Genomic DNA, 23,433 nt, shown 5'->3' with positions numbered 1-23,433 from the left:
ATTTGCTTCTGCTATTCTCCATATTCTTAAGTGGATTCATTTCCACTCAATGTTGGGTCATGTTTTGGAAGGAAGAAAAATAATATCCGTGGTCTGATCAGGGTCCAACCATTTGTGCAAACAATTTTATAGATCATAGATGTTTGTCTGCATTTTCTCACAGAAAAGTTAATGCATGTGATGCTTAATCTCAGAATCACAGAATTGCAGGAGCTGGAAAGGACCGCAAGAGATAATCGAGTCCAACCCCCTTGCTAAAGCAAGTACCATACAAGAGGTGGCACAGGTAGGCATCCAGCCAGGTCTTGAATATCTCCATAAAAGGAGACTCCATTACCTCTCTGGGCAATCTGTTCCAGTTCTCTGTCATCCTTACTGTAAAGAAATTCTTCCATGTGTTAGTACAGAACTTTCTATGTTCAAGTTTTAGGCCATTACTCCTTGTCCTGTCACTACCCACCACCAAGAAGAGCCTGGCTTCATCCATTTGCCTCTCACCTCTTTTTAGATATTTATAAACATTTAAAAGATCTCCCCTCAGTCTTCTTCTCCCCTGGCTGAACAGACCCATGTTACTCAGCCTTTCCTCATATAGAAAATGCTCCAGGTCATGTTTACATTTGGTTTACATCTAGTCCAACTCTCCTGCAATGAACAGGGACACCTACAGCACCCAGATACAGAACTGCTGCCACTGGCTACTTAAACTATAATGAAGCAGTGTAGTGGCAGCATGTGATTTGGGTATTTCTGATGTACTTCTTAGACATACCTTTGCCTTCCTGTTGGATTGTACACTGAGATCCTAGTTGTCCATAGATTCATCTGCAGTCAGATTGATCTGCTTGTACCTCCCTTTCTTATTTCCTACTTTTGACAGTGGTAGATTCATAAAACCATGTTTCACCATTTCCAAAATATTCTTATTAATTTGAGCATCCAATAGTTCTCAAATAGTCATCAGAAGAACACAGGCTAATAGCAAGCAGAATGCAAACACTGACTATTCAGTATCAGATGAAGCAGTGAGGCTTTGCAAAGACCAGAGTGACAGAATTATTGGGTAATTTCAAGGTTTGTGATTCCAAAAACCTGACCACCTTCCAAATAGCCTGTTGTAATACGCATCCCAGAGATGAGGGAAAGACTTGTTTAGGAAAATAGCATGCAGCAGGATTTGAAGTGCTCTGGAAGTAGCTTGGTAGACCGGCATGGAGCTCAGATATTTGTGGGAAGGTGAAAACTTCTATTTCTCTGCAGTCTGTGTTTGCACATCGGGATAGATTGGTCAATATATATTATGCAGTGGCTCTAATTTTTAATACTTTCTTTAGCAATTCCAATATTTATTAATCAAGTGTGAGCTCCGTGCAATGTCTTCCCGGACCAAAGATGCATCCCAATAGAAACTTCGGAGCTTCAGTTAAATCTGATCTTTTCTGTCATGCAGTGTCTGAACATTTTTTCCTTAATACCTTGGAGAATTTTACGTCTAGAAGGAAAATGCCTTACCAACATAGTTCCATCTGTGTCAGTATTAGGAGTGGAAATCTTCTGCCACCTCACACCATAGTTCAGCCAGGCGCCTAGAACCTGTATGAAGGGAAGGAATGAAAAGGGTGATGCTGCGCATCTCACTGCTTGTTCTCTTGTTCTGCTTTACTCCATTCGGTATATGGGTTCTGACTGAGAAGGTAGAAAGTCAAAGACTCATCCCTCATCTTCATAATCTTTCTTGCTGCAGTAATACCATCACTTATCTTGAACATCTCTAGTACAAATGTGCTCAGTATTATTTTCTCCTGCCATTTTATCCAGTGGTCCTACCACTCAGCCTGTTCCCAGGCATTAATCTACAATGCCACTTCTTACACCAGTAAGTGTAGTCAACCCAAGAAAGTGAACTTGTACACTTGCCAATGCAGTGTAGTTTCTCATCCCAACCAATCTAGTTGAGACAGTGACTCTCCCCAGAGTTGTTTTGTATATGGGTATCTCTTTGCAGCAAAGTGATCTTATAAGCCACTTAGCTATGTAGTTTTTATTGACTCCCAACTTCAGGTTCTTCAGACAGGCACTTCTCCACTCTGCATCCTACCCTTTAGATATACACCAGCATAGAAATGTACAACTGTCTCCCTTAGAGTTTTGCACTAACCTAGTCCAAGCAATACATGTCCGATCTATTCTGCCTATTTCATTCCTTGAAAAGAAATCTTAATAAGAAAGAAACTACACACAAAAACAGGCCCAAAGCCTACTCCGTCCTACAATTAAAAACACTAAAAATGTGTCAAGGGATGAGCTGGTAAAGCCTTTGCCCAGCAAGGAAGGGAGGATTAGCATTTTTTAACTGCAGGACAAGTATAGCTGACATCTCCACAAAAGAGAGGACACCAAATAGAGGAATACCTGCTGACAGCTTTCTTGTTCACCATCTTTCCTCAGAGGTTCACACTCATTGATTGCTTTCATGTGGTTTTTAGCTGCCTCTATTCCCCTTCCAGGCAAAATCCTTATTACTGACATCTCTGTATGAAGAAGGTTTGGCTGTTCATATCAATACGTCATTAAATATTTGGTTGAATAACTGCCAAGGCAGCTGCACTGGGGTTTGCGTTGTGTCTGCAGAATGGTGTCTCGTTGGCAAAACCACTCTGGCCATGACATGCCCGATTCAGTTTTGATATTCCAAAGCTATTTCAGTATTGTCCTACTCTAGCTGCCCCTGCCAGAGCAGGAGGTTGGACCAGATGACCTCTAGAAATCCCTTCCATTCTCAACTATTCCATGATGTTGTGATTCTTTGATGCATGGGTTTTCTGGTGGATTTACTTTCTGTTCTCCCTTAAGATACATAACATAAAGAAAATTTAATGTCTGTCTGTGTTGTACAACAGGCTCTCTGTGATTCTACAGGCAAGTCCTTTAGTTTTTCAGCTCCCCTGGGTTCATGCTTGTAGAGGCAATAATAGTATAGCCCTGTCCTGCAGGGGCTCTTGTAAAGAGAAATACATTGGAGCTCATGCAGAATTGAGATACTGTGTTCCTGGGGACCATAGAAATCTTTCAGCTGGAAATACTGCTCTGGAAACAAACTAAAATTACATTGGGCTTGCAAAGCTCTGGGTGTTAGAACATGTCATTGTGTTTATGGGTTTATTTGGAGTTCTGAGAGGATTTTATACAAACGGGTGAAAACAACTCTGGGGAAACTGAGGCACTTCAGACCAGGCTAGACAGCACATGGCGTAAAATTTCATGAGTGCTTCTTTGATTTCCATTTTAATAAACTTTAATGCAAACAGGCAGTGACGTGCATATCAGAAAAGGTTTCAGTCAACTTGGGCTACACGGTTATATTTTAATGTGTTCGTATATTTATCTCTGCACAGAGGCATGCGTGTGTCTATGCTAATATGTCCTCTCTGTGCTTTGCACCAAGGTCTGCAACAACGTGAAGAAGCAAACAGTGTGTGAACTCAACTCTGATGTGATTTATGCAGAATCAGAGAGGTTCAAGGCGGGGAAGCATTTCATTCCTTCCCAGTGGTGCATGCTGGATTTTTTCCTTACAAGTCTGTTCTCTGATATTTTCCCTGTTCTGCTTTGAAATAAGTGAAGTGATGAAGCCCCTACAGCTTCCTTAGAGAAGGACTATTCCACAGTCTTATTTGATTTCTTGCTCCAAATTAAACATTCCCTTTCTCATTTCCCTGTCCAACACCCCCCCCCCCCCCCCCATAATTTCCACATAAATAATCCTTCTTTATCCCTAGTGTTTCATTTGCAGGGATTCATGCAATAAGCACAGCTCTGTGCTAGGTTTCCTTGAAAGCTGAGCACTGTGGCCTCATTTCCATCCTTAAATGATTTGCAGACAGAGGGAGACTTGACCTGGTCCTAAAATATTTTTCTGAACAGGGACTTGATGCCGTCATTTGGAAGGACAGAAATCACTTGTGAACATTACAGAGATCAATTTCAGCTTTAGCCATTTTGAAAATTACACCACTTTTTTTTGAGCATTTAAAAGTGAGTGATACGAGCAATTTTTTGGACAGTGGTGGTACACAGTGACCTGCTTTCAGCAGACCTTCATGAAAGAGATTTATAGATTTAAAATTGAAGATAGGAAGAAGATAAGAGGCTGGGAAAATATTGGAAACCACCTTGTTGTCCAGATGCTTCAGGTTACTTCCCTTGACATTTTTGATGTTCACAGTTAGAGTTTGTCATGTTCCACCAGTTGAACCTACTTAGCAAAAGCAACATGATCACATGCTCTGGATAAGTTGGACTTTTCTCCTCAGGATGCAAGAAAAAGCAATGACAAATATAGAGTTGGTTAGAAGGAAACACATTCAGGATGGAAAAGATAATCTTGGCTGTGCAGATCAATGCTTCTGTCTCAAATCTCCCTTATTCATCTGACTGATGGGTCTATCTTGAAATCTGCAGTGCTTCCCACATGATCTGCCTTGATCTCTCCTTCTCATTAATTATCACCCTGAAAATTTTGTTTAATTACCAAACTCTCGTCCCCACATTCCTTTTTCTCTATGTGAGAATAAGTCATAGAATCATAGAATCATAGAATTGTTTGACTTGGAAGGGACCTTCAAGGCCATCTTAGTCCAACTCCCCTGCAATGAACAGAGACATCTACAGCTAGATCAGATTGCACAGAGCCCCATCCAGACTGACCTTGAATGATTCCAGGCACTCCAAGGACAGGGCATCCAACAACTTTCTGGGCAAATCCTATAGTCCTTTAGGCAATGAACTCAATTGGTTTGCATGGCATTCCTATGAGTGTCTTAGTGAGTGATGATTCACTTCGTTTGGTTTCACACCAGAAATGAATTCTTCCCCTTGGGGCCTACACTCCGTGCAATTCCCATTCCTTGTGGTCTGATTTCAACCAGTAGATTACCAGGGTGCCTCTGCCTGTCGTGCTTCACTGTACTGGGTGATGTGATATGATATTAGGAATAGCATAATAAGAAATTAGGTAATAATATTAGGAAAAAATTATTCTCACAATGAGTGGCAAGGCATAGGCATGGGCTGCCCATAGAAATGGTGGAGTCACTGTCCCAGTGTGTTTGAGAAACGTGGGGATCTGACACTGAGGGACATGGTTTAGAAGGCATGGTAGCAATGGGTCAGTGCTTTGATTAGATAATCCAGTGGTCTTTTCCAACCTTAGTAATTCTGATTCTATTCTGTAATTCTTTATGTTTGTTAAATTGACACTTAGACTACCTTAGACTACACCTCATGACACACAGTGCAGACTGTTGATGGGGGCACCTGCCTTCACCCTCATTGCTGTTCTTTTTCTTTCCTCACTAGATCATTAAATGGAAGGGAGTTTGTGTTTTTACATTGTTCCCAAAGCTTTAGGATTTGAAAGAGGAAGGTTGTAGAGAAGTGCTAGAATGAATGATTTTGCTTTTTTGGGACTTCGGGTGGTTAATTATGATATCAGTGCTCACAGTCTGTGAAAGTGTAACATATTATATTGGGTTTATTGTTGAAAGGGAAGAGAATGAACCACTTGAGCAACTCACTTGCGCTGCTATGTGGCCTCATCACGTGGGGCATCAGAAGGGGCATCTTCCTGAAAGTGTTATTTCCTGGCTTGCACAGAAGTATCAAATTGAAAGCATGGCTCTCTAGGGAAATATTTCTGCTTTGTATAATAGAAAACTGTCTTCAGAATAGTCCCTTCTGGACTTGTTTTCTTCCTGACATAAAAGAGAAGGTAGCTATAAACCCCTATAGACTTTCCCCATTGTATAAGAAGTTTAGATAAGATACCTAACTTTCACATATAAAACAATCTCACTCTTAATCTTCTTTTAACATCTTTTCCTCTTCATTTTCATAAGAAATAGTATTTTTTTTTCACTCAGCCACAAACTGGTGATGATTCCCAAGTCTTTGGATACTGTGATGAGAAGTCCACTAAAAGTATTTCCAGATGTTGCATGCAGAACTGTGATGGTTTTATGTAATCTCAGAATGTTTTTTCAGATATCACAGTCCTGGACTGTGGAGTACAAGAGAGCTGCCAATCAAAAGTATCTGCAGCTGGAGTCATGTTGGAGGTTAAATTAAAGAAGAAAAAAAAATCAGAGATAGATGTAGTGTGTCAGCAAAGACCTTTTTCCTGTGCTCTATTAATTGGCTTGTGTTGATTCCTCAGTTATTTTTTTTTGTTTGTTTGTTGTGTTGTTTTTTTTTCCGTTGTCCCTGGCATCTAATTTAAGGCATTGCTGTTAAATTAAAAGGCATGATTGACTGACTGGTGTCTGAGACACATCACAGCTGTCAGCTGCAAAGATAAACTCTAGATTGGGATGCAAATCTTCTCAAAGATCAAGGGTGTTTGGATGAGGCTTCTAAGTGAAGCAGTCTGTTATTTTGCAGTAGGAAAGACCTATTATTTTGGCATCTCCACTTAAAATTCAGAACAAGAAATATAAAATATGAGCTTAAAAGTTGAGTCTGACCATCTTGAAAGTTTCTCTATTTAACTGTGGAGAATTAGAATGCATTGGGTCAGCCTAGCGTGAAAAGTAATTTGTTTTAGTACGTGATCATGATAAGAACTGACTGAGAAGGATCAAAAAGCTCTTTAGAAATTGGATTAAAGGCCTCCCTGAATGGCAGTCTCCAGAGCACTCGAAACAGTCTCATGAGCTTCAACTTCATATGCAACAGCTGGCTTCATGAAACTCGTATGAGGGGCTGGCTCTCCTCTCGTAAATGAAAAATAAAAGCCAGACCTTGCTATAGGATTGAAGTTATGGCTTCTGATTGTGGTAGGAAACTCTGGAACTAGAAATGCAAGCCACAGCTTACTCCAGCTAAAAAGAGCAGAAGTGCAGAATGAGAAAGGTCTACAGGCCTGCAAGACTGCAGCTGAGCAAAACTTTGCTAAATAGAAACTGGTTGGGTATATGACCTTCACAGGAGTCAATGCCTTTGAAAAGCAAAATCCTTCATAAAGCAGTTGCAGCAGACTCATTATTTTTGGATTAAGGACAGATGGCAATTCAAGCCACATTGATCAGCAGGGTGCAGCAGTTCATTGAAAGCTGATGAAACAGGACTCCAGAGGCAAAGGGGACTATCTGCAAAATGTCCCATTAGCTTCACTGGGATTCTGTATTGTGTTTCACCTCTTACTTGCTTTTTGGCATCAGTGAGGTCTCCTCCAAACTCATGCTTGATATATAAAAAGCACTAGAACAAGGAAGTTTTGTGAAAACCAGGTTATATGTCTTAGGAGAAGGAAAGTCCATGAAGGGACATTCCTTTGGTTGCAGCTTAGTGAGTCATTCTTGAACTGAGCAACTGAACATGTAGGCAACTACTGCAGGGACAAAACTGTGCATACTTCTCCTCTGTGACATCTGCAGAGGACCCAGAGCATTTGTCTCCTTCCTCCCTCACTTGTCAGTGTGTGTCCCTCCTGAAAATTGTGCTAATTGAAGAGGATGAACTTCCTTAATAGAGACGTCAAGAGTGTAAGGTCAAGGGTGTAAGGCAGTTGTACTCCACCGCTTGAATCTCCAAACAATCTCAAGGTTCTTTTATAGGAAAATGCAAGGTTGAAGAGTGGTAATGAACTGGAACGGGCTGCCCAGAGAGGGGGTGGAGTCATCATCCCTGGAGGTTTTCAAGGAATATGTAGATGAAGCACTGAGGGACTTGGTTTAGTGGGCATGGTGGGAATGGTTTGATGACTTACTGGATGATCTTAGTGGCCTTTTGCAGCCTAAATGATTCTATGATTCATTTCTTTGTTGCTGCAGTTCAGCCATTCCACAGCTATGGTTGCTCATTTACTTGCCATTATCCAGCCACACCAGATTCCAGATGCTTTCACATAGCGAACAGAAGAGCTGAATGTTTTACTCATGACACAGCACTTCTTTTTCTTCCTCGAAATGGGATGGGTATAACTTCATGTAATAGGCCCTTAACTGCTTCTTTACAGCACCACTAAAAAAGACAAATCACTTGAAACAACAAATGACTAGACCCAGGAAAAAAAAGGAAGATTTCAAAAAGTTTATCTGACAGCCAATAAACAGGATAAATAACATGCAGTATTTCATTTGTCAGGACCATGGGACAACCTGCTGATAAAAAAGGACTACACCATAAAGTGGGGAATACCTTAGTCTTGGTTGTAAATGCCTGTGCTGATTTAGGAAGTGCACTGGTACTTCTACTCCAGCTTCTCTTTAGTACTCACAAATGGGATGAAAACTGAGGAATGAGGAGAGGAAGTTACCTAGCCTCATAAAGAGATCTCATTCTGGTTAAAGCTTTGAAATCATGGTGTTTTTTGTCTTATACTGACCCTTACTGCTGATAAGCAAACTATGAACAAGCCAAAGACAGGTGTCTGCACTATACTCCTCTTTCCTTTACTGAGACTAGGCAGTATGTTTTTCTGTATATTTTTAGGGATTAAATGCCTTCATAACAGATTACATCCTGAAATGCATGCTTGTTTCAATATTCCTTCATGACAAGCAAGAAGTTTGGATAACTAGTTTTTGTTTTGCGTACAAATACTGAATAAAATAACACACTGGAGCACTTACATTTTGTTGCAAAAAGCACCCCAAGAAGATAAAAACTAGCTGAAGATTATGTGCAGCTGCACTCTCCATTCTCCAGCCCCACTCCTAATCTTTAAGGGAAAGAAAAGAAAGATATCTTAAAAGGGCAAGCAAAGAGCTTATTAGCTTTTAAATGTGTCTGGTTACAGATGTCCTATTGATCAGCTCAACTAAGGCATCAGGATGCCTGCCATTATGCCATTGGCCTCCCTTACAGCTGAAACACAATCTATCTCCTGTTAGGGAACCGGAGAGACAAGCCTATTCCCCACACTGTTTAGAAAAGGAACCAGCAGAGAGAAAGTGACTTTCAAGGCAAAGACCATCTCCTTGAAGAACAAATATTTATTGTGTGCTAATAACAACCTATACTTCCCACTGCTTCCAGGATGTCTGAGCCACTTGTCAGGTTTACAACCTGTGTTTCCATCCTGATCTATTTTCCCATGTTATTCTCATTACTGAATATTTATACCACTTCACTCAACACTGTGAAGGATGCATATGTTTATTCTCACTTTGTCTTCAGCGCAAAAATTTGAGCATGGCTGTTTTGGGAGGAGGAATAAAACTGCAAGAGGAAGGAGGAAATTTTTCAAAGTCCACCCAAGCAAATGGAAAGATGTTCCCAGGCACTATGTAAAGCTGGATTAGATGATGAAATTAAACTAATTTTCATTAAAAAATTGAAGTGTAAGGGTCTGATGAGACCCTATTCTGTACAATGAGCACAATGTAGGAGAATTCACAAAGACTGAAGAAGCCTCACTAATGATGTATGTGATGGATGAATGGTTTTCTCAACTGTCTTCTGAGTATAGGGTCCTAAAGGCAGCAAAATGGAGAGCTAAGAGCAAGAGCTGGACTAGTTAGAAAAGGGGCAGAATATCCAGGAGGGCAAAGTCCAAAGTCCCTGTTTAAAGGTAGAGGATAGTTGAAGAGAAGTCACTGACAAGTAAATCCTTCTTCCTTCCTCTCCCATATTTTGTCTCTCTGTGTGGTCTGCCTATCATATCCTAAGACATCTTGCTTTGAGGCCTTGGAAGTAGGTGCATCATAGGGTGTGTAGGTCTGGCTTTGTCTACCACGGCACTGAAGCTGACAGGGATTTTCTGGATTTTGCCCAGGTGGTTGGAACACGTGGTCGGCTTGGGGCGACTGCACCAAGGACTGCGGGGGAGGCCTGCAGACCCGCATGCGTACCTGTAAGCCCCTTCCCAATGAAGGCCTGGCCTGCGAGGGAGTCCTGGAGGAAGGACGTCTGTGCAATAGGAAGGCGTGCAATAGTAAGTGGAGGCATGTTCCCCTGCACGTGTGCGAGCGGGTCACTCTTCTCAAAAAGGTCTCAATCCCGTAGCCATAATTAATGAAAGGTAGTCTATAGGCATGGTAAAACTTGTGAATGGCTCAAGGGGAGCATGCAACTCCAGATGTGCACTATCCTGGCCTTCCCTGCTTGTCTAGCAGTCACACGTGCACATGCACACATGTTGACGTGTCTTACCACACGCACACGTCTGCAGATCCCACAGAGTAGAGGTTAATCTACAGGTATTCAGACTTACACCAGGTATTCACGGGCTGCTGCAAAGCCTGCCATGGATGGCAAAACATGTGCCCTAAGGACATCTCTTTGATAGTTGACCTCTTAAGACAATAAAGCATAGAGCTAAGAGAGGTGCTGATATTGCTTCTTCCATCTCCCTTTGGTTTAGTTCACCTTCCCAGCCAGGTGTATTGCTGCTGTTTCTGTTATAAAATGAAAGTCTATAGCACTAAGACAAGGTGATTAGATGGACTTGGGCAAAACACACGGCCTGACCAAGGCAAATCTTTGACATAGGCCTTGCACTCTTACCACACGATCTCTTTCCAGGTCTTCTTCTCCAGAGGGCAAGGGACAGATTTCCAGCACTGATATTGATGAGCTGAGCTGGTAACCTGTGGCACTTTCATTCCCAGTGCTTCTTTTGCATTAGCTGAGTAGAGAGGAACGTGGAGAAGAAAAACAACATCGGAAGTGTCTCAGCCCAGAAAATTCTAGCCAATGGCTGCTTATAAATATTCACTGCTTTTTGTTTCAATTTTGTAGTAGAGAATGTTTGAATAACTCCTCCAACTAGGCAAATAACTGGGGAAAGTTCAGTTTCCTTCAAAGGCAAGGAAATGTCTCCTGATAAAGAGAAAGTTCAAATAGAGGGACATAAATATATTCCTCTAATGAGGGCTAAAATGATTTCATGAATTTTTTAACATTTCCATAAATTTAAATCATGTTGCAATTAGATTTTTTATTTTTATTTTTAAAAATTAAACCTTCTAGTATATAGAATTTAATCTCCTTGACTCACAGCTCCTAATTTTCCTCTGAGGTTCACCCCCACTAGGGAAATTTAACTGATGTCCCATGTGCTTGCTGGTGATTCTGGAGTTGTAAGGATGCTGTGGCTTGGAGCAGTGAAGGTGAGAGTGCATCCACCCATGGCCAAAGACCTGGAAGCTAAACCTGAATGGAGGGTCCAGTTCTAGAACTGGTTGCATGAATGGAGCTGGAGGAAGGACCGAAACGGTCTTGGTGGACATGGCTCTGAATGAGAAGACACAAAGAATCATAGAATATCCTGAATTGGAATGGATCCACAGAGATCACTGAGTCCAATTGCTGGCTCCACACAGGACGACCCAAAAATCAAACCATATTTCTGAGAGCGTTGTCCAAACACTTCCTGAACTTCGGCTTGGAGTGAAGGTGGAAATACCATTGTGGTTAGGTAGAGAAGGCTGTGTGGCTGTGGCCATTATTGAGACATGAGAGCACACAGAATAACAGGTAAAAAAACTTTTCAAAATTCCATTCCTATGCTGGATAAATGAGGGAGGGACCCAGATCCAGCAGACTCTTTGCAGCACATCCATTCCCAACCCTGATCACCTTCACATCTCTCCTCAGAACTCCTTTTATTCCTTCACATCTCTCTCGAACTGAGACAACCCAGGCTGGACAGAATTTTCGGGTCCATTCTTACTAGTACTAAGCAGGGGGCATAATGCCTTCCTTTCATCTGCCCCAACCTTTGATCTTCTTCATGCTGAATCTCCTGTGGTTCCTGTGGCAAGGAAGGAGTGAAGGCAGCTTCCACCTCCACTCAATCTGTAGAGCAGAGCACTGAAAGATTAATCACTATTTACTCACTATTTATTTACTTACACTTTTCTAAAGCGCAGCACTCAGTAAAGCTGATCCTAAGAGCAGAAAAGGCTGATTGTGCCCAGGGGGCTATCATTCAATACATTATTTTACTTTTCTTCCTGTCCCCTTCCCATTACGCACCCAGTCAACTCCTGCTCCAATTAAAGCGCAGTTAGTTCAGCTTAGCTTATTTTGGAATAAAGGATCTCAAACTATGTTGAAAGCCCTAGTTTAGAAGAAGTGTGCATCCACAGCATGAGGCAGCACAAATTGATTTACCCCTTTGAAATCAAATAAAATGAATTAATTCTGATTAATTTTCCCAAGTGCCTCTTTGCAGGCAAACTGCTGAGACCCGTTGTGATGCTTTCATGCTAATAAACTGGAAAGCATTTGAAGGAAGATGTGAACAATTATTCTTTCAGGAACACTTCCCTATGCACATCTTGTCCTACCTGAAGATGAACCTGCATCTCTCCGTGTCTATGCTAGCTATGCGCTTAGTTCCATGCACCTATCCCTTGTTGCCTTTGGAGCCATGCCCAAGACAGATGCACTTTTTATTCCATGAAATCCAAAAATAAAAAGTGGCCCATGAAAATGTAAAATATTTGCACTTTTCCCCTTCTCTTCTGGAAGGACTTAGAGGTAGATTATAAATCCATCTATTTTAAATGTTCCACTGCTGTCATACTGACTTCTGCTTATATGTTTCCTAGAGATGAGTAGGGTGTTCATTCTTCCACTTGAATTGTTGTCTTCCTAAATGTTCATTCCATATTGCAGTTAACTATATTCTAATTCCTTAAAAAAAAAAAAAAAAAAAAAAAAAAAAAAGTGTGTATATATATATATATATATATATATTATTTTTAAAGAACTGGACAGAAGTACTTCCTCATTTTAAATTCTGCAGCATTTTAATACCTTGTGATAACACCTGACTAGCTCTTTAGATATGGCAGAGTGGGTGACACCTGACTTCTCTAGTAGAAAATGAACAAACAAAAAATACCCTTTTCCTTGACCAGAGATCTATCTGTAATCCCAATAAAGCAGCAAAGCAAAACAGGGATGAGTGCTTTCATATTTTTCTCATAGCTGTGTGGGTCACAGAAAATTGCTGAAAGAATGTAATACCACCAGCTAAAAAGTGAAGTCAGTTGCTGACCAAGCAAGTTATGTCAGAATAAGACAGAAATTACCACCACCTTCAAAATGAGGGCAAGGCTGTCTCTTTTTAGCTTCTCTTTCCTTGTTTCTTTCAAAGTGGCTCATAAGCTAGTGGCTGATTAGCGAGTGTATTTCAACACAAGTAGCCAGAGGAGACTTCAGTCTGAAATGGCATCTGGAGCAAGTGCTCTCACTCAATTCTCTGGAGCAGCTGAGATGAATGCTTGCAGATGATCTATGAGGATTTCATTAGTTATTTTCTTTTCTATGGCCATAGCAAATGTGCTAGAAGGATCAAACCCTTTTTATCACCCTACTGCAACCTCTGTCTTCATGAGCTTCCCCAGGTGGATCTTCAAGCAGGTCATTCAGTGATGGGAATGGTAGCTCTGATCCTTTCCATGAGGTGTGACTGAATGTGGTTGTCAAATTTAGGTGTGTCTATGTGGTTCCCAGGATGAAGTCTGAATGCACTGGCTGCAGATGCTAGCATCATTTGAAATCACTGCACAGGCAGAGCTGAATGTCTCCACCCTTCTGTGTGGGCTTAATATTTTCCCACTTGTCTGGGCCACAATCTCAGCTGTTTTGTGTAAAGGAGTCTCTTGCTTGATGAACATCATCTGGCTAGATTTCCCCAGGGATAAAACTCAAGTGCAAAGGCATATGAGCTAGGTAAATTTTCTCCATGGGCGAACTTCAAAGCTGTAAAGCACTAAAGAAAATTTGTTATGAGGGCTTATCCCACATTGGAAAGGAAATATTATTAATAGCATCCTGTCTTGGGCAGAGCCATCTTCTGTGGCAGCTGCTCAGCTCCAGAAATGTAATCTGAAGCACAAAAATCACTGTCCTTTGTAACTCTGATTTTTCCATGCTAGAAGCAGAGAACCTGATGAGAACCCTTCTTTTTGGTTGAGACAGATAAAATGTCCTCAATCTTTTGAATTTGACTAGGAGCTGCTGCTCTATAGAGGGAAAAAGCCAACTGAAGTATGATAGTAAATACTTGTAAAGGAACTTCTGGGTCCACCCACTTGGATGAAAGAGGCAACACACTATGCTCAGTGCCAAAATCTGTGATTGCTGACGACCTTGAACACAAAGGTCCTGGAGGGGAAGAGTCTGGACAACAAGACAGGACAATATTCAAACCAGAGGAGGGATGCTATGGGCCTATCCCTGGTGCTCAAATTCAGCAGCTCTGAAGAAATGCAAGAGCAATCAGAGCTAATGTTGGCTTGCGCTGATTCCTGGGGAATGAAAACCACACAAGGAGCCAGCTGAAATCCTGCCATCCTATCTGGCAGAAGTAACACAAAACCATCTGACATTTATGAATATGCAGATTGGACAGTTATGTCTCTCCTTACCTAGGAGGGGAGCTGTTGCATCCTGCCGTAAGGTGCAGCATGATGTAAGTGCAAACCCATTGACCTGTATTGGTTTCCAGCAAGAAATGAGATCAGGATCTGGTCCCTCAGCTGCTTAACTATTAGGAATGTGAAGAACAGTATGTTCCACATGACAGTGGCAAGGCTGGGTCTCTGTCTTATTCTCTGCTCCCCCTGAATTTCATTAAAAATTGCTGCAGTCACAGAGCTGAAATGTCCCACATGTGAGAGCATCTCAGTTCTCCACGTCAGGCTAGAATTCATTTCAAACTGGAATTGCTTCTTGTCCTATATGTACCTGAGATACATTTAGCCCATTTCAATGTGTTTTTTTTTAATCATTTTATCACTTTTTGCTATCATCTGTCTTTTCATTCCCACTATCCCAGCTTGCCTGAATAATTTTAAAGATGCTGCTATTTTCTTCCTCTCTCCCATTTGGGGGATGAATATTGAGAGAAGAGTATTTCTAGTGAGACGCACTTGGAAGTTTGAGACTTGGCCCACAAAGACATGAGTTCTCTGCATCCCATTTTTTCCCCTCAGCTGTATTTCAAGGTTACACATTACAAGTTCTCATCAGCAATGTTAATTACCAGCCTCTTCTTCCCACTGGTACTAGCACTTCAGGATCATCCTCTCTGTCCACATTTTATCCATGTTCTTCCAAAATCTCAAGTACTTGCAAGTGTTTGCAATTACAGTTTTTCTTGTTTGCCTCAAGGCCATTATTTCTCTAGCTCTACTGCTAGTCTTCTCCAAGGGCTTGGATAATTCCACAGTTTGCCATTCCTATATACAGTTTGCATATAAACCATATCTATGTCTTCTGTTGATCCCAGCATTACTCCTCTCCTCTGATCCTGCTGTGGGAAGGAAGTTGCTGAGATCTGATTAGTTCCCTACTGCCTTTATTACATGGCCCCATAAATGCACAATGCTGTGGACTTTATGCACCACTCAGGTGCATAAAGTCCACAGCAAAGAGTCAATTGCACCAATATGGCTTTGTGCACACGAGACCTGTCATCTCCCTTCTTCCTTCAGAATCACAACTGATTTTCACCTATATTTGAAGTAATTGTTCAAGTCAAATATAAGCAATGCTCTGTGCTAAATAGGGCTTGGCCTGCTTCTCTGTCACACCATTTCTGAAAGGAAGACATCCTTCCTGCTGCAACAGAGACTCTGATATGGGCTTGGACGAAATCTTTGTTGGAGGAGTCATGGGGCAAGCCATCAAGGTGACATGTTCAGCTGTTGGACCCGATTACTTTTGATTAGGATGAGCAGCAACAGTGCAGGCATGTAATTTCTGTAGGAAATCATGCTTCTCTCTGAGACCAAGATCAATCATTAGAAGATGTCAATAATGTGGAGACCAAAGAGCTGGTGGGAGGAGGGTCAAGGTGTCTGGGTTGCATTTATTTATTACTATGCTCTTGTATCTTTCCTTCCTTCTGTCCCATCTTCTGTCTCCCTGTCTATCCATGCTCACTGATCACTTCTGAAACACTCAGTGTCATGTCCCTTCCCTTGCTCTGAGAAGCTGACAAATCTATCAAAACTCCCCATCTCCCCTTCACTGCCCATCCCTTCCTTCTCCTCCCAGTCAAAATGAGTCACTGGGAAACCTTTGAGACTTCCTGCAGATGGAGATTTTGTTGGTCCTTGTGGTTTTGATGCCTTCATGAAAAGAAGTAAAATCAGAACATACAGAGTATGAGTATAGTCAACACGGGTGGAAGAGTGCTGCAAATGGATCAGCATTTGGGATGTGTCCCGTGTCACAGAGAACACAGGACTAATTTAAGCAAACTCAGACACTGGATATTGAAAAAGTAGTTGGAATTTTTGTAAACCTAGTCTCTTGTGCAAAGATCCCAAACTTCCTAGATATATAAAAAAAGAAGATTTGGGCCCTTTTTATCAATGCCATTGTTGACAGTAGGCAAGTAACTGCCCCATCTTGCCCCTTCCAGCCAATAGCCTGCAACCAGTCAGTGCTGGGAAGGTTTCAAGGAGTTGATGTGATCTATTCCTACGTTTCTTTGAGGATTTGGGTTGCTGGTAATGGGGAATAACATAATTTCACTAACTAAATGGGTGTTTTCCATGAAGAAAGCTGCTGAATGTGAAGTCTGGCTCCTGGAAGGAACTCAGAATCATTCCTCACCCCACTCCGCTTTTCCTTTTTGGATGGCAATAAAGACTCCTGCCACCACACTGGAGCTTCATTAACCTTTATTAATTTTCCCAGGATTCCAGGATGATATTTGTCACCATTTCATTTCTTGGCAGTTTGTACATCTTGAAAAGGTGTCTGACTGTTTTTACCTCCTTGGAGAAAAAGGCCCTCTGTTTTGTACCTGCTGTTTGGAAACAAACCAGTTGCCAGATAACAAATTGCTTGGACTCAGCACTACATTATTCTGTATGACTCCATTGGAGTCAGCTGAGCTTTCCTGATTTGCAGCGAGCAGTACTGGGGGGTGGGACTCGATTGCTATTGCTTGCTTGCTTGTCTATTTACTAGGGAGGGCATGTACTTGCGTAAATCAGGGTTGCCACATGCCCACAACCAAGGAAAACCTGAGTCAAATTTTAGTTTTCTCTGTAGCTATACCACAAAGGATGTAGACGCAAAGTTGACAGCTTTGTGGGTTTGGAAAGCAGACAGGTGCTTGCTATTAATCAGAAATGAAATGTTTGTACAGAGAATGTATTGGTTATCTTCTGATTTCAACAGCATGGTCTTCAGTCAGAGATCTTCACTGATATCTGCACTGTAATATGTAGCTTTGCTCTTTCACGTAGGTTGCCAAGATGCTCAATGTTAGCTCTGTTGGACTATAAGCCACACTGTTGATACCAGACCTTCAGATCTTGTTGTTTATGTTAGGGTAGAGTCTAAGAAGGAGACATACTTTTGAGCCATTCCTTTCCTTTTCACCTGCCCTCACCTGCCTGCTCCATGCAGCATTTTCTGAATACTCCGTGTTGCTAAGTAGATATCACTTGCAAGGCAGAGTATTCCACCAAAATATACTGCCAATCTTCACCACAGATCTCAAAACACTGTCAGGGCTGTCAGGTTTCATTGTCAGCACACCTGAAAAGATTAAACAAGTGCGATGAAGAGTACAGGCACCTTAGCAGTTCATTGCAATTAATTAAAGATCAGGCATAAAGGATCATATTCCGCATGGTCCCATGTATTGCGATAAAACATGGGGTTGAACTACCAGCCAGGCCAAGTCTTGAAGGCTGGTTTGATGCAATAGCCCTGGGGGCTGCTGGTGGCCAAGGGTGCTGGGGTTGGAAAGCAGGTGGTCGTGTCAGCGGAACATTGCAGGTCACTGTTGTTTATACGTGTAACCTTTGTAGTGAAAGATCTTGCAGAGTGAACCAAGGTGTATTTACATGACCCATTACCTTGCCATAGCCAATGGACGCTATAATTCCAGAAGCCAATCGCTGAGGTCCACAGATAACAGAAAGCGAGAGGACACTGATGAACTGCAGCACTACGGGTACCCTGCACCTCAAATAGGTAAGCTCTGACCTACCACAACAGACTCTGGACCAGCTGCCCTGTCCCTACACATCCCAGCTGAGCTGGAGTGCCTGCAATGACTTGCTTTGCTGTTTCAATGACCCACTTAACCAACCCTTTTCCTCCCAGCATAGTGTGGGCTTACTCAGCAAGTCACACTCTGAGCACTCAGTTCATTCCCATCCCATTGCTCTGATGGGTTTTTTATTGTTGCTGTTAACCAAAGAAGGCAAAAATGGTTAGACGAAATCTCTAACCAGACCATGCTTCTCACAGACTGCTTCTCATCACCTTGCCTACTTCTAAGTCACTGCTTTGTCTGAACTACCTAAACAGCCATGGTTCATTAAGCCAAAGCTGACCTTACTGCAGTACAGCCTCTTTGCTGATGTCCATGTCATGCCTTCACATTCACTGTAGAAGGAGGTGTGCAGGGCTTGATGGGGAGAGAGCAGTATTGCTTTTGTCTGTTATCAAGTTGTTAGTGCAGTGCAAGGACTTGTATCTGTTAATTTCTATGGTAGGAACTTCCAACCTTCTGCAGTCAAATAGGAATAAGATACAATAACATCAAATTGTGTGATCTGGGAAAGGGAGAATGAAGAGGACCTGGATATAGGCCAGATCCAATCTAATTTTAAGCTGTCCCTTCATGGCTGCCTTTCATGGCAGGAGCTCAATGCATCACGGCTCTTGGGCAATGCAAGGTGTGCTGACCCTGGCTGCAGGTCAAAAATCATTGCCCATTGGCCTTGCAAACTGTTTGTACTCTAGAAGGGTTTCAGAGGGATGATTTGAGGAGCAAGAGCTGTGACGCTGGTCATAAGTGAGAAGGGGTCATATTCTGGTGTGTATCAGATGTGCTCTAGTCCAACTCAGTGTGCAGCAGCAAGCAGTGCCAGAAAGCAGCACTGTGGTGCAGAGGCTCTGAAGGTGACCTGGCAGCAGGTGAGGTTATAAGGATGGTTTGAATCTCATTGCTACCCTCCACTGAATCTGCTCCCTCTGCCTGCAGCAGCATTCACTGCTGTGAAAAAGCTGTAGAAAAGGTGGGTGTTGATACTGCTGCTACCTGATGAATGGTACAAATGAGAGTGAAGGGAAGGCATTCCCAGGTGATGTAGCACTGATGAAGCAAAGCTGCTTTTCATCTGTGGTGTTGTCTTCAGATAAGCATGGGCTGGGATATCATAGAATGATAGAATGGCTTGGGTTGGAAGGTATGCCTTAAAGATTATCTGATTGCAAGCCCCCTGCCCTGGGCAGGGTTGCCACTCACCAGATCATGTTGCCCAAAAGGCCATCCAGCCTGGCCTTGAATGCCTCCAGGGATGGGGCACCCACAGCTTCTCTGGGCAACCTGTCCCAGTGCCTCACCATCCTTTGAATAAATAATTTCCTCCTAACATCTAACGTAAATCTCCCTTCTTTTAGTTTAAAAGCCTTGTCCCTTGTCCTATCACTATCTGCCCATGTAAAAAGTTGGTTTCTCTCCTGATTATCAGCTCCCTTTAAGTACCACAAGGCTGGGATGGAATCTTCATGGAGCCTATTCTCCAGGCTGAACAAGCTCAGCTTCCCCACTCTGGCTTTGTAAAAGAGGCGATCCAACCCTCTGGTCATCTTCGTAGCACTTCTCTGGATTGCTCTAACAGCTCCATGCCTTTCTTGTGCTGAGGACCCCAGGTCTGGAAGCTGCAGGCTGTCCTGCAAATTGTTCACTGTGCCCCTGCTGCTTTCCCAGGAGCAGCAGCTGTGGTCAGGTTGTTTGAGGTGATCAGGATGAAGGAGATGTAAAGACCCGACTGAAACTACAGCCCAGATTGGGATTAGACTCTGAAGCTGGGGATTCTAATACAAAGCAAGAGTCTTCCCTAGCAGTTAACACAGTTTGAAGGGGACAGGCAATTTGAAATCTATGTGAGACCTGGAAAAACATGAAATATGAAATACAGCTGAATGCCAGCTATGTGGACCATGGATGAAGGGGAAGATCTGCTTAGCAGAAGACCAATATTTGCTCCTGCCAGCTGTTTTCAGCTGTGATATCTAGGTCCTAAGGACTGTGGCACAGTTGTGCCATCATGCAGTGATGCTGGCTGCCCACATGCCCCTCCCATCCATAGCACAAGAGTGACATCCCAGCAGGTCCCTGGCATGAGTCCTCCCAGATCATCCCACACATCACTTCCAGGAGACTTTTGCCAATGGCAGGATGTGAATGAAGCAGAGGCAGCACGTGGCAAGATGTCAAGTGGATGGGATGTGCCAAAAATAAAGAGATGCTGGCGGAGGGATGGCAGCAATGTGTCGCTCAATTAATGCTGAGGGAGAAAGTGTCATGGAGGTGCTGCAGGCACTGATGGAGACCCTACAGCCAGCTGAGTTCTCTGTAATGCTAGATCACTTACTATCAGGGTTGGCCAGGTGCTGGAAAGGATCCTGGATTTCAGTGCTGCAGCTCCATGGAGCAATGCCCAGAGTCTCCTCTTCTGTGACACCTGCTGGGAGCTCTCCAGATAAAAGAGAGCTGCTGTGGGAATGTAGGAAAGCTTGTCATCCATGGAACACAAGTCTTATCCGAAGCACAGGTCTTAAGAGAAGTGGCTGAGGGAACTGGGATTGTTCAATCTGGAGAAGAGAAGGCTCAGAGGAGACCTTTTCTCTCTGTACCTGTAGCGAGGAGGGAGTTGGCCTCTTTTCCTGAGTAACTCTGATAGAATGAGAGAGAATGCCCTTAAGTTGTACCAGGGGAGGTTTAGATTAGATATTAAGAAAAAATTATTTTCATAAAGAGTGATCAAACATTGGAACAGGCTTCACAGGGAAGTAGTGGAGTGCTCATCCCTAAAGGTGTTCAAAAGAAACATGTAGATGTGTTGCTTAGGAACATGATTTAATGGGCATGGTGGTAATGGGTCAGTGGTAGAACTAGATAATCTTAGTGATCTTATCCAACCTCAATGATCCCAAGATTATACAATAGTTTTGGTGATGATCAATATTTCTCCTTCTCTTGGGTAGAAAATGAGAGAGCTTGTCCTAATGCTAATTGGTTCTGAGAGCCTCTCATGACTGAGTCTGACACAGTTTGAAATGCAGTTATGTTTCTGTAAAGACTGAGACTTGACTGGACATGGTGTCCCAGTAGGTTTATATACATCTAGGAAAATAAGTTATGTTATCAATTTAAAATACAAGCATCTGTGCAATCTGAGAGGTGATAATTGAGGAGCTTTGCCTCTACAAAGTCTTTTGTATAGTAGAAGTGAAAAGGACAGCAAATACAAGGGCAAAGAAGGAGAATGGTTGGAATTTGGGTCAAAGGTGCCATTGATTCATCTAGTGACACAGTAATTATTGTCTGGACATGGAAATTGCAAAACCACAACCTGAGAGGGGAGATGGTGTGATGGCAAGCCACGAGTCATTCATGGAGGAAGACGCTACATCTCTTCATGCTTCCTCTGTCTCTTAGAAAGACTCTGAGAACAGTCCAAGCAAAGTAAATGCATGGTATCCATGTAACATCCTGACAGGCTAGGCAGCAGGAATTGTTGAGCTGAAGAGGGATCTGGATTTGGGCCACTCTGCTTGGCAAAGGCTGAAACAATGGCACCAAAAGGTAACATGTTGGTGGTGAATTCAGACTGTCACAGGACTGTTAGGCAGAGACAGTTGAGTTCCTTATTGTAAAGGCAGCCAAATTACCATGGAAATGCAGATCTCTTTATACCAGGAGTTCTTATACTTGAGAAGCAGGACATAGGAGTGTTGCTTTCTTAAAGCCCCAAGGCCTGAAAACACACACACACTCCTACAGATCTCAGGGGAAGACCAATAGTGCACAACATTTCCCTAGTGGAATCAGTTGGGTAGGAGAGTGGAACAAAACACAAAATTAAAATGAAACAGTATTGAGCAACTTTGGCTTAATGAACACAGTTATATCCAGTGCCCCTCCTCTGCACAGGCAGCAAGGAAGGTAGGTGGTTTACAAACTACAGGGGAAATACAAATTTCCTTTTTATTTGTCCCTGATCTTCTTGACAGAAAGGATACTATGAAAGAAAGAGCTTGCAATCATTACAACAACACATATGAGGTGGAGGTCGCCTCATTTTTACCTCCACCTCTTTCTGAGTTCAGTGAGCTGAATCTGCTCACCTAAAATATAGTTGCATACAGAAGACTCCTCTTAAGACACTGGTAAATAAATATACCACCTTGAGGAAGACAAGCATATCTTTAGGTCAGTCAAGCTGGTATAGGACAGTTTAATGGTCTACACCCTGTAGCTCCCACCACAGTTCCTACATTGATAGTGACTTCACTGATGTGTTTTATAACCCTCACTGCCCTACAAGCAAGAGAAAATCTCAAAGAGTGACATCTCACTACCAGTTTGTCTTTCATGCTTTGTCTTGAAACTGGTCAGTCTAACACATTACCTGCTGTCAAGCTTTCCTTGGGAATGAGGTGGTGGTGCAGGATGCATCACTATGTGTCCAAATGCTGTGCCATGTTGTACAATCCCTATAAAGTCATGCTTACTGCTGCACCAAGCACCACAGTCCTTTGTACTTCATCCATAGTCTGCCAGGTGCATCTGGGTATGATGTGACACAGGATCTGTCTTAGGATCTGAAGGACTTGTTACTTGAAGGATATATTCCTTTATTATGCATTCTCAAATATGTGCTTTTGGTGTTTATTTGTGCCATATGCCTGTGTGCTATGCATTAAAATGTTATTTTATAGGTTTATGGTGTGTAATTATTAGTAACCCAATAAAAATTTTAAAAACAAATAATGCAGAGCTTAAAACAAAACAAAGCAGGGTTTTGTTTTCATCTGAGAGAGGAAGGTATTTTCTTGGAGATAGACTAGTGCTCATAAATAAATAAAAAACTATCCATCACACTTCTTGTGACTTTTCCGAGTGACGTTCCCTCTGGTAGGACTGAGTGGGTGATGTTAGTGATAGAGACAGTATATATCAGTTCTTCCCATTCCCATCTCCTGTTGAATGGGATGCTCTTACTTGTCTTTCCAATCAATACTTTTCCATCAGGGAAGCAGTTGATATAAGATGTTCAGGAGCAGTCAGATGCTCAAAGCAGCTCTTCACAGGTGAAGGAGATGACAAGGGAAAGCTCTGTGGGATTAGTTCAGCTGATGTCCTTTTCTGGCATTGTCAATGCTGTTTTATCTTTTCTACTGCTGCCAATCTGCATGAGTAGGGGCCAGGAGAAAGCAGGAAAAGGAGTTGGATCCTTATGCCTGCCCTATTTATGGACACATTCACTATCTGTCTAATCTCTATGACTTTATCAGTACTATCACTGAGTGAGTGATAAATATCCCAGCTCACATCACTCTGCAGTGGCTATCCTCTACCATCATCAGTGGTGGGTTCTGTCCTGCCCAATGCCCTGATATGTCCACAATGTCATTCCCTTTTGACGTGTG

General features: G+C 42.4%; 1 protein-coding gene across 2 annotated transcripts in view; it reads left to right on the top strand.

Annotated features, from left to right (window-relative positions):
- The window catches only part of ADGRB1 (adhesion G protein-coupled receptor B1), a 277,331-nt gene that overhangs the window by 108,718 nt on the left and 145,180 nt on the right, over positions 1-23,433 (top strand). For both annotated transcript variants that reach the window (XM_048938834.1, XM_048938835.1), the window contains exons 3-4: positions 9,776-9,934; positions 17,851-17,958. In XM_048938834.1, coding sequence (XP_048794791.1) covers positions 9,776-9,934; positions 17,851-17,958 — 267 coding nt within the window. The remainder of the gene's footprint in view (positions 1-9,775; positions 9,935-17,850; positions 17,959-23,433) is intronic.

Source organism: Lagopus muta, chromosome 3 (assembly GCF_023343835.1).
Source record: "Lagopus muta isolate bLagMut1 chromosome 3, bLagMut1 primary, whole genome shotgun sequence".
NCBI lineage: Eukaryota > Metazoa > Chordata > Aves > Galliformes > Phasianidae > Lagopus > Lagopus muta.
The sequence above is the reverse complement of the archived record's forward strand: the minus strand, read 5'-3'. Positions and strand labels throughout refer to the sequence as shown.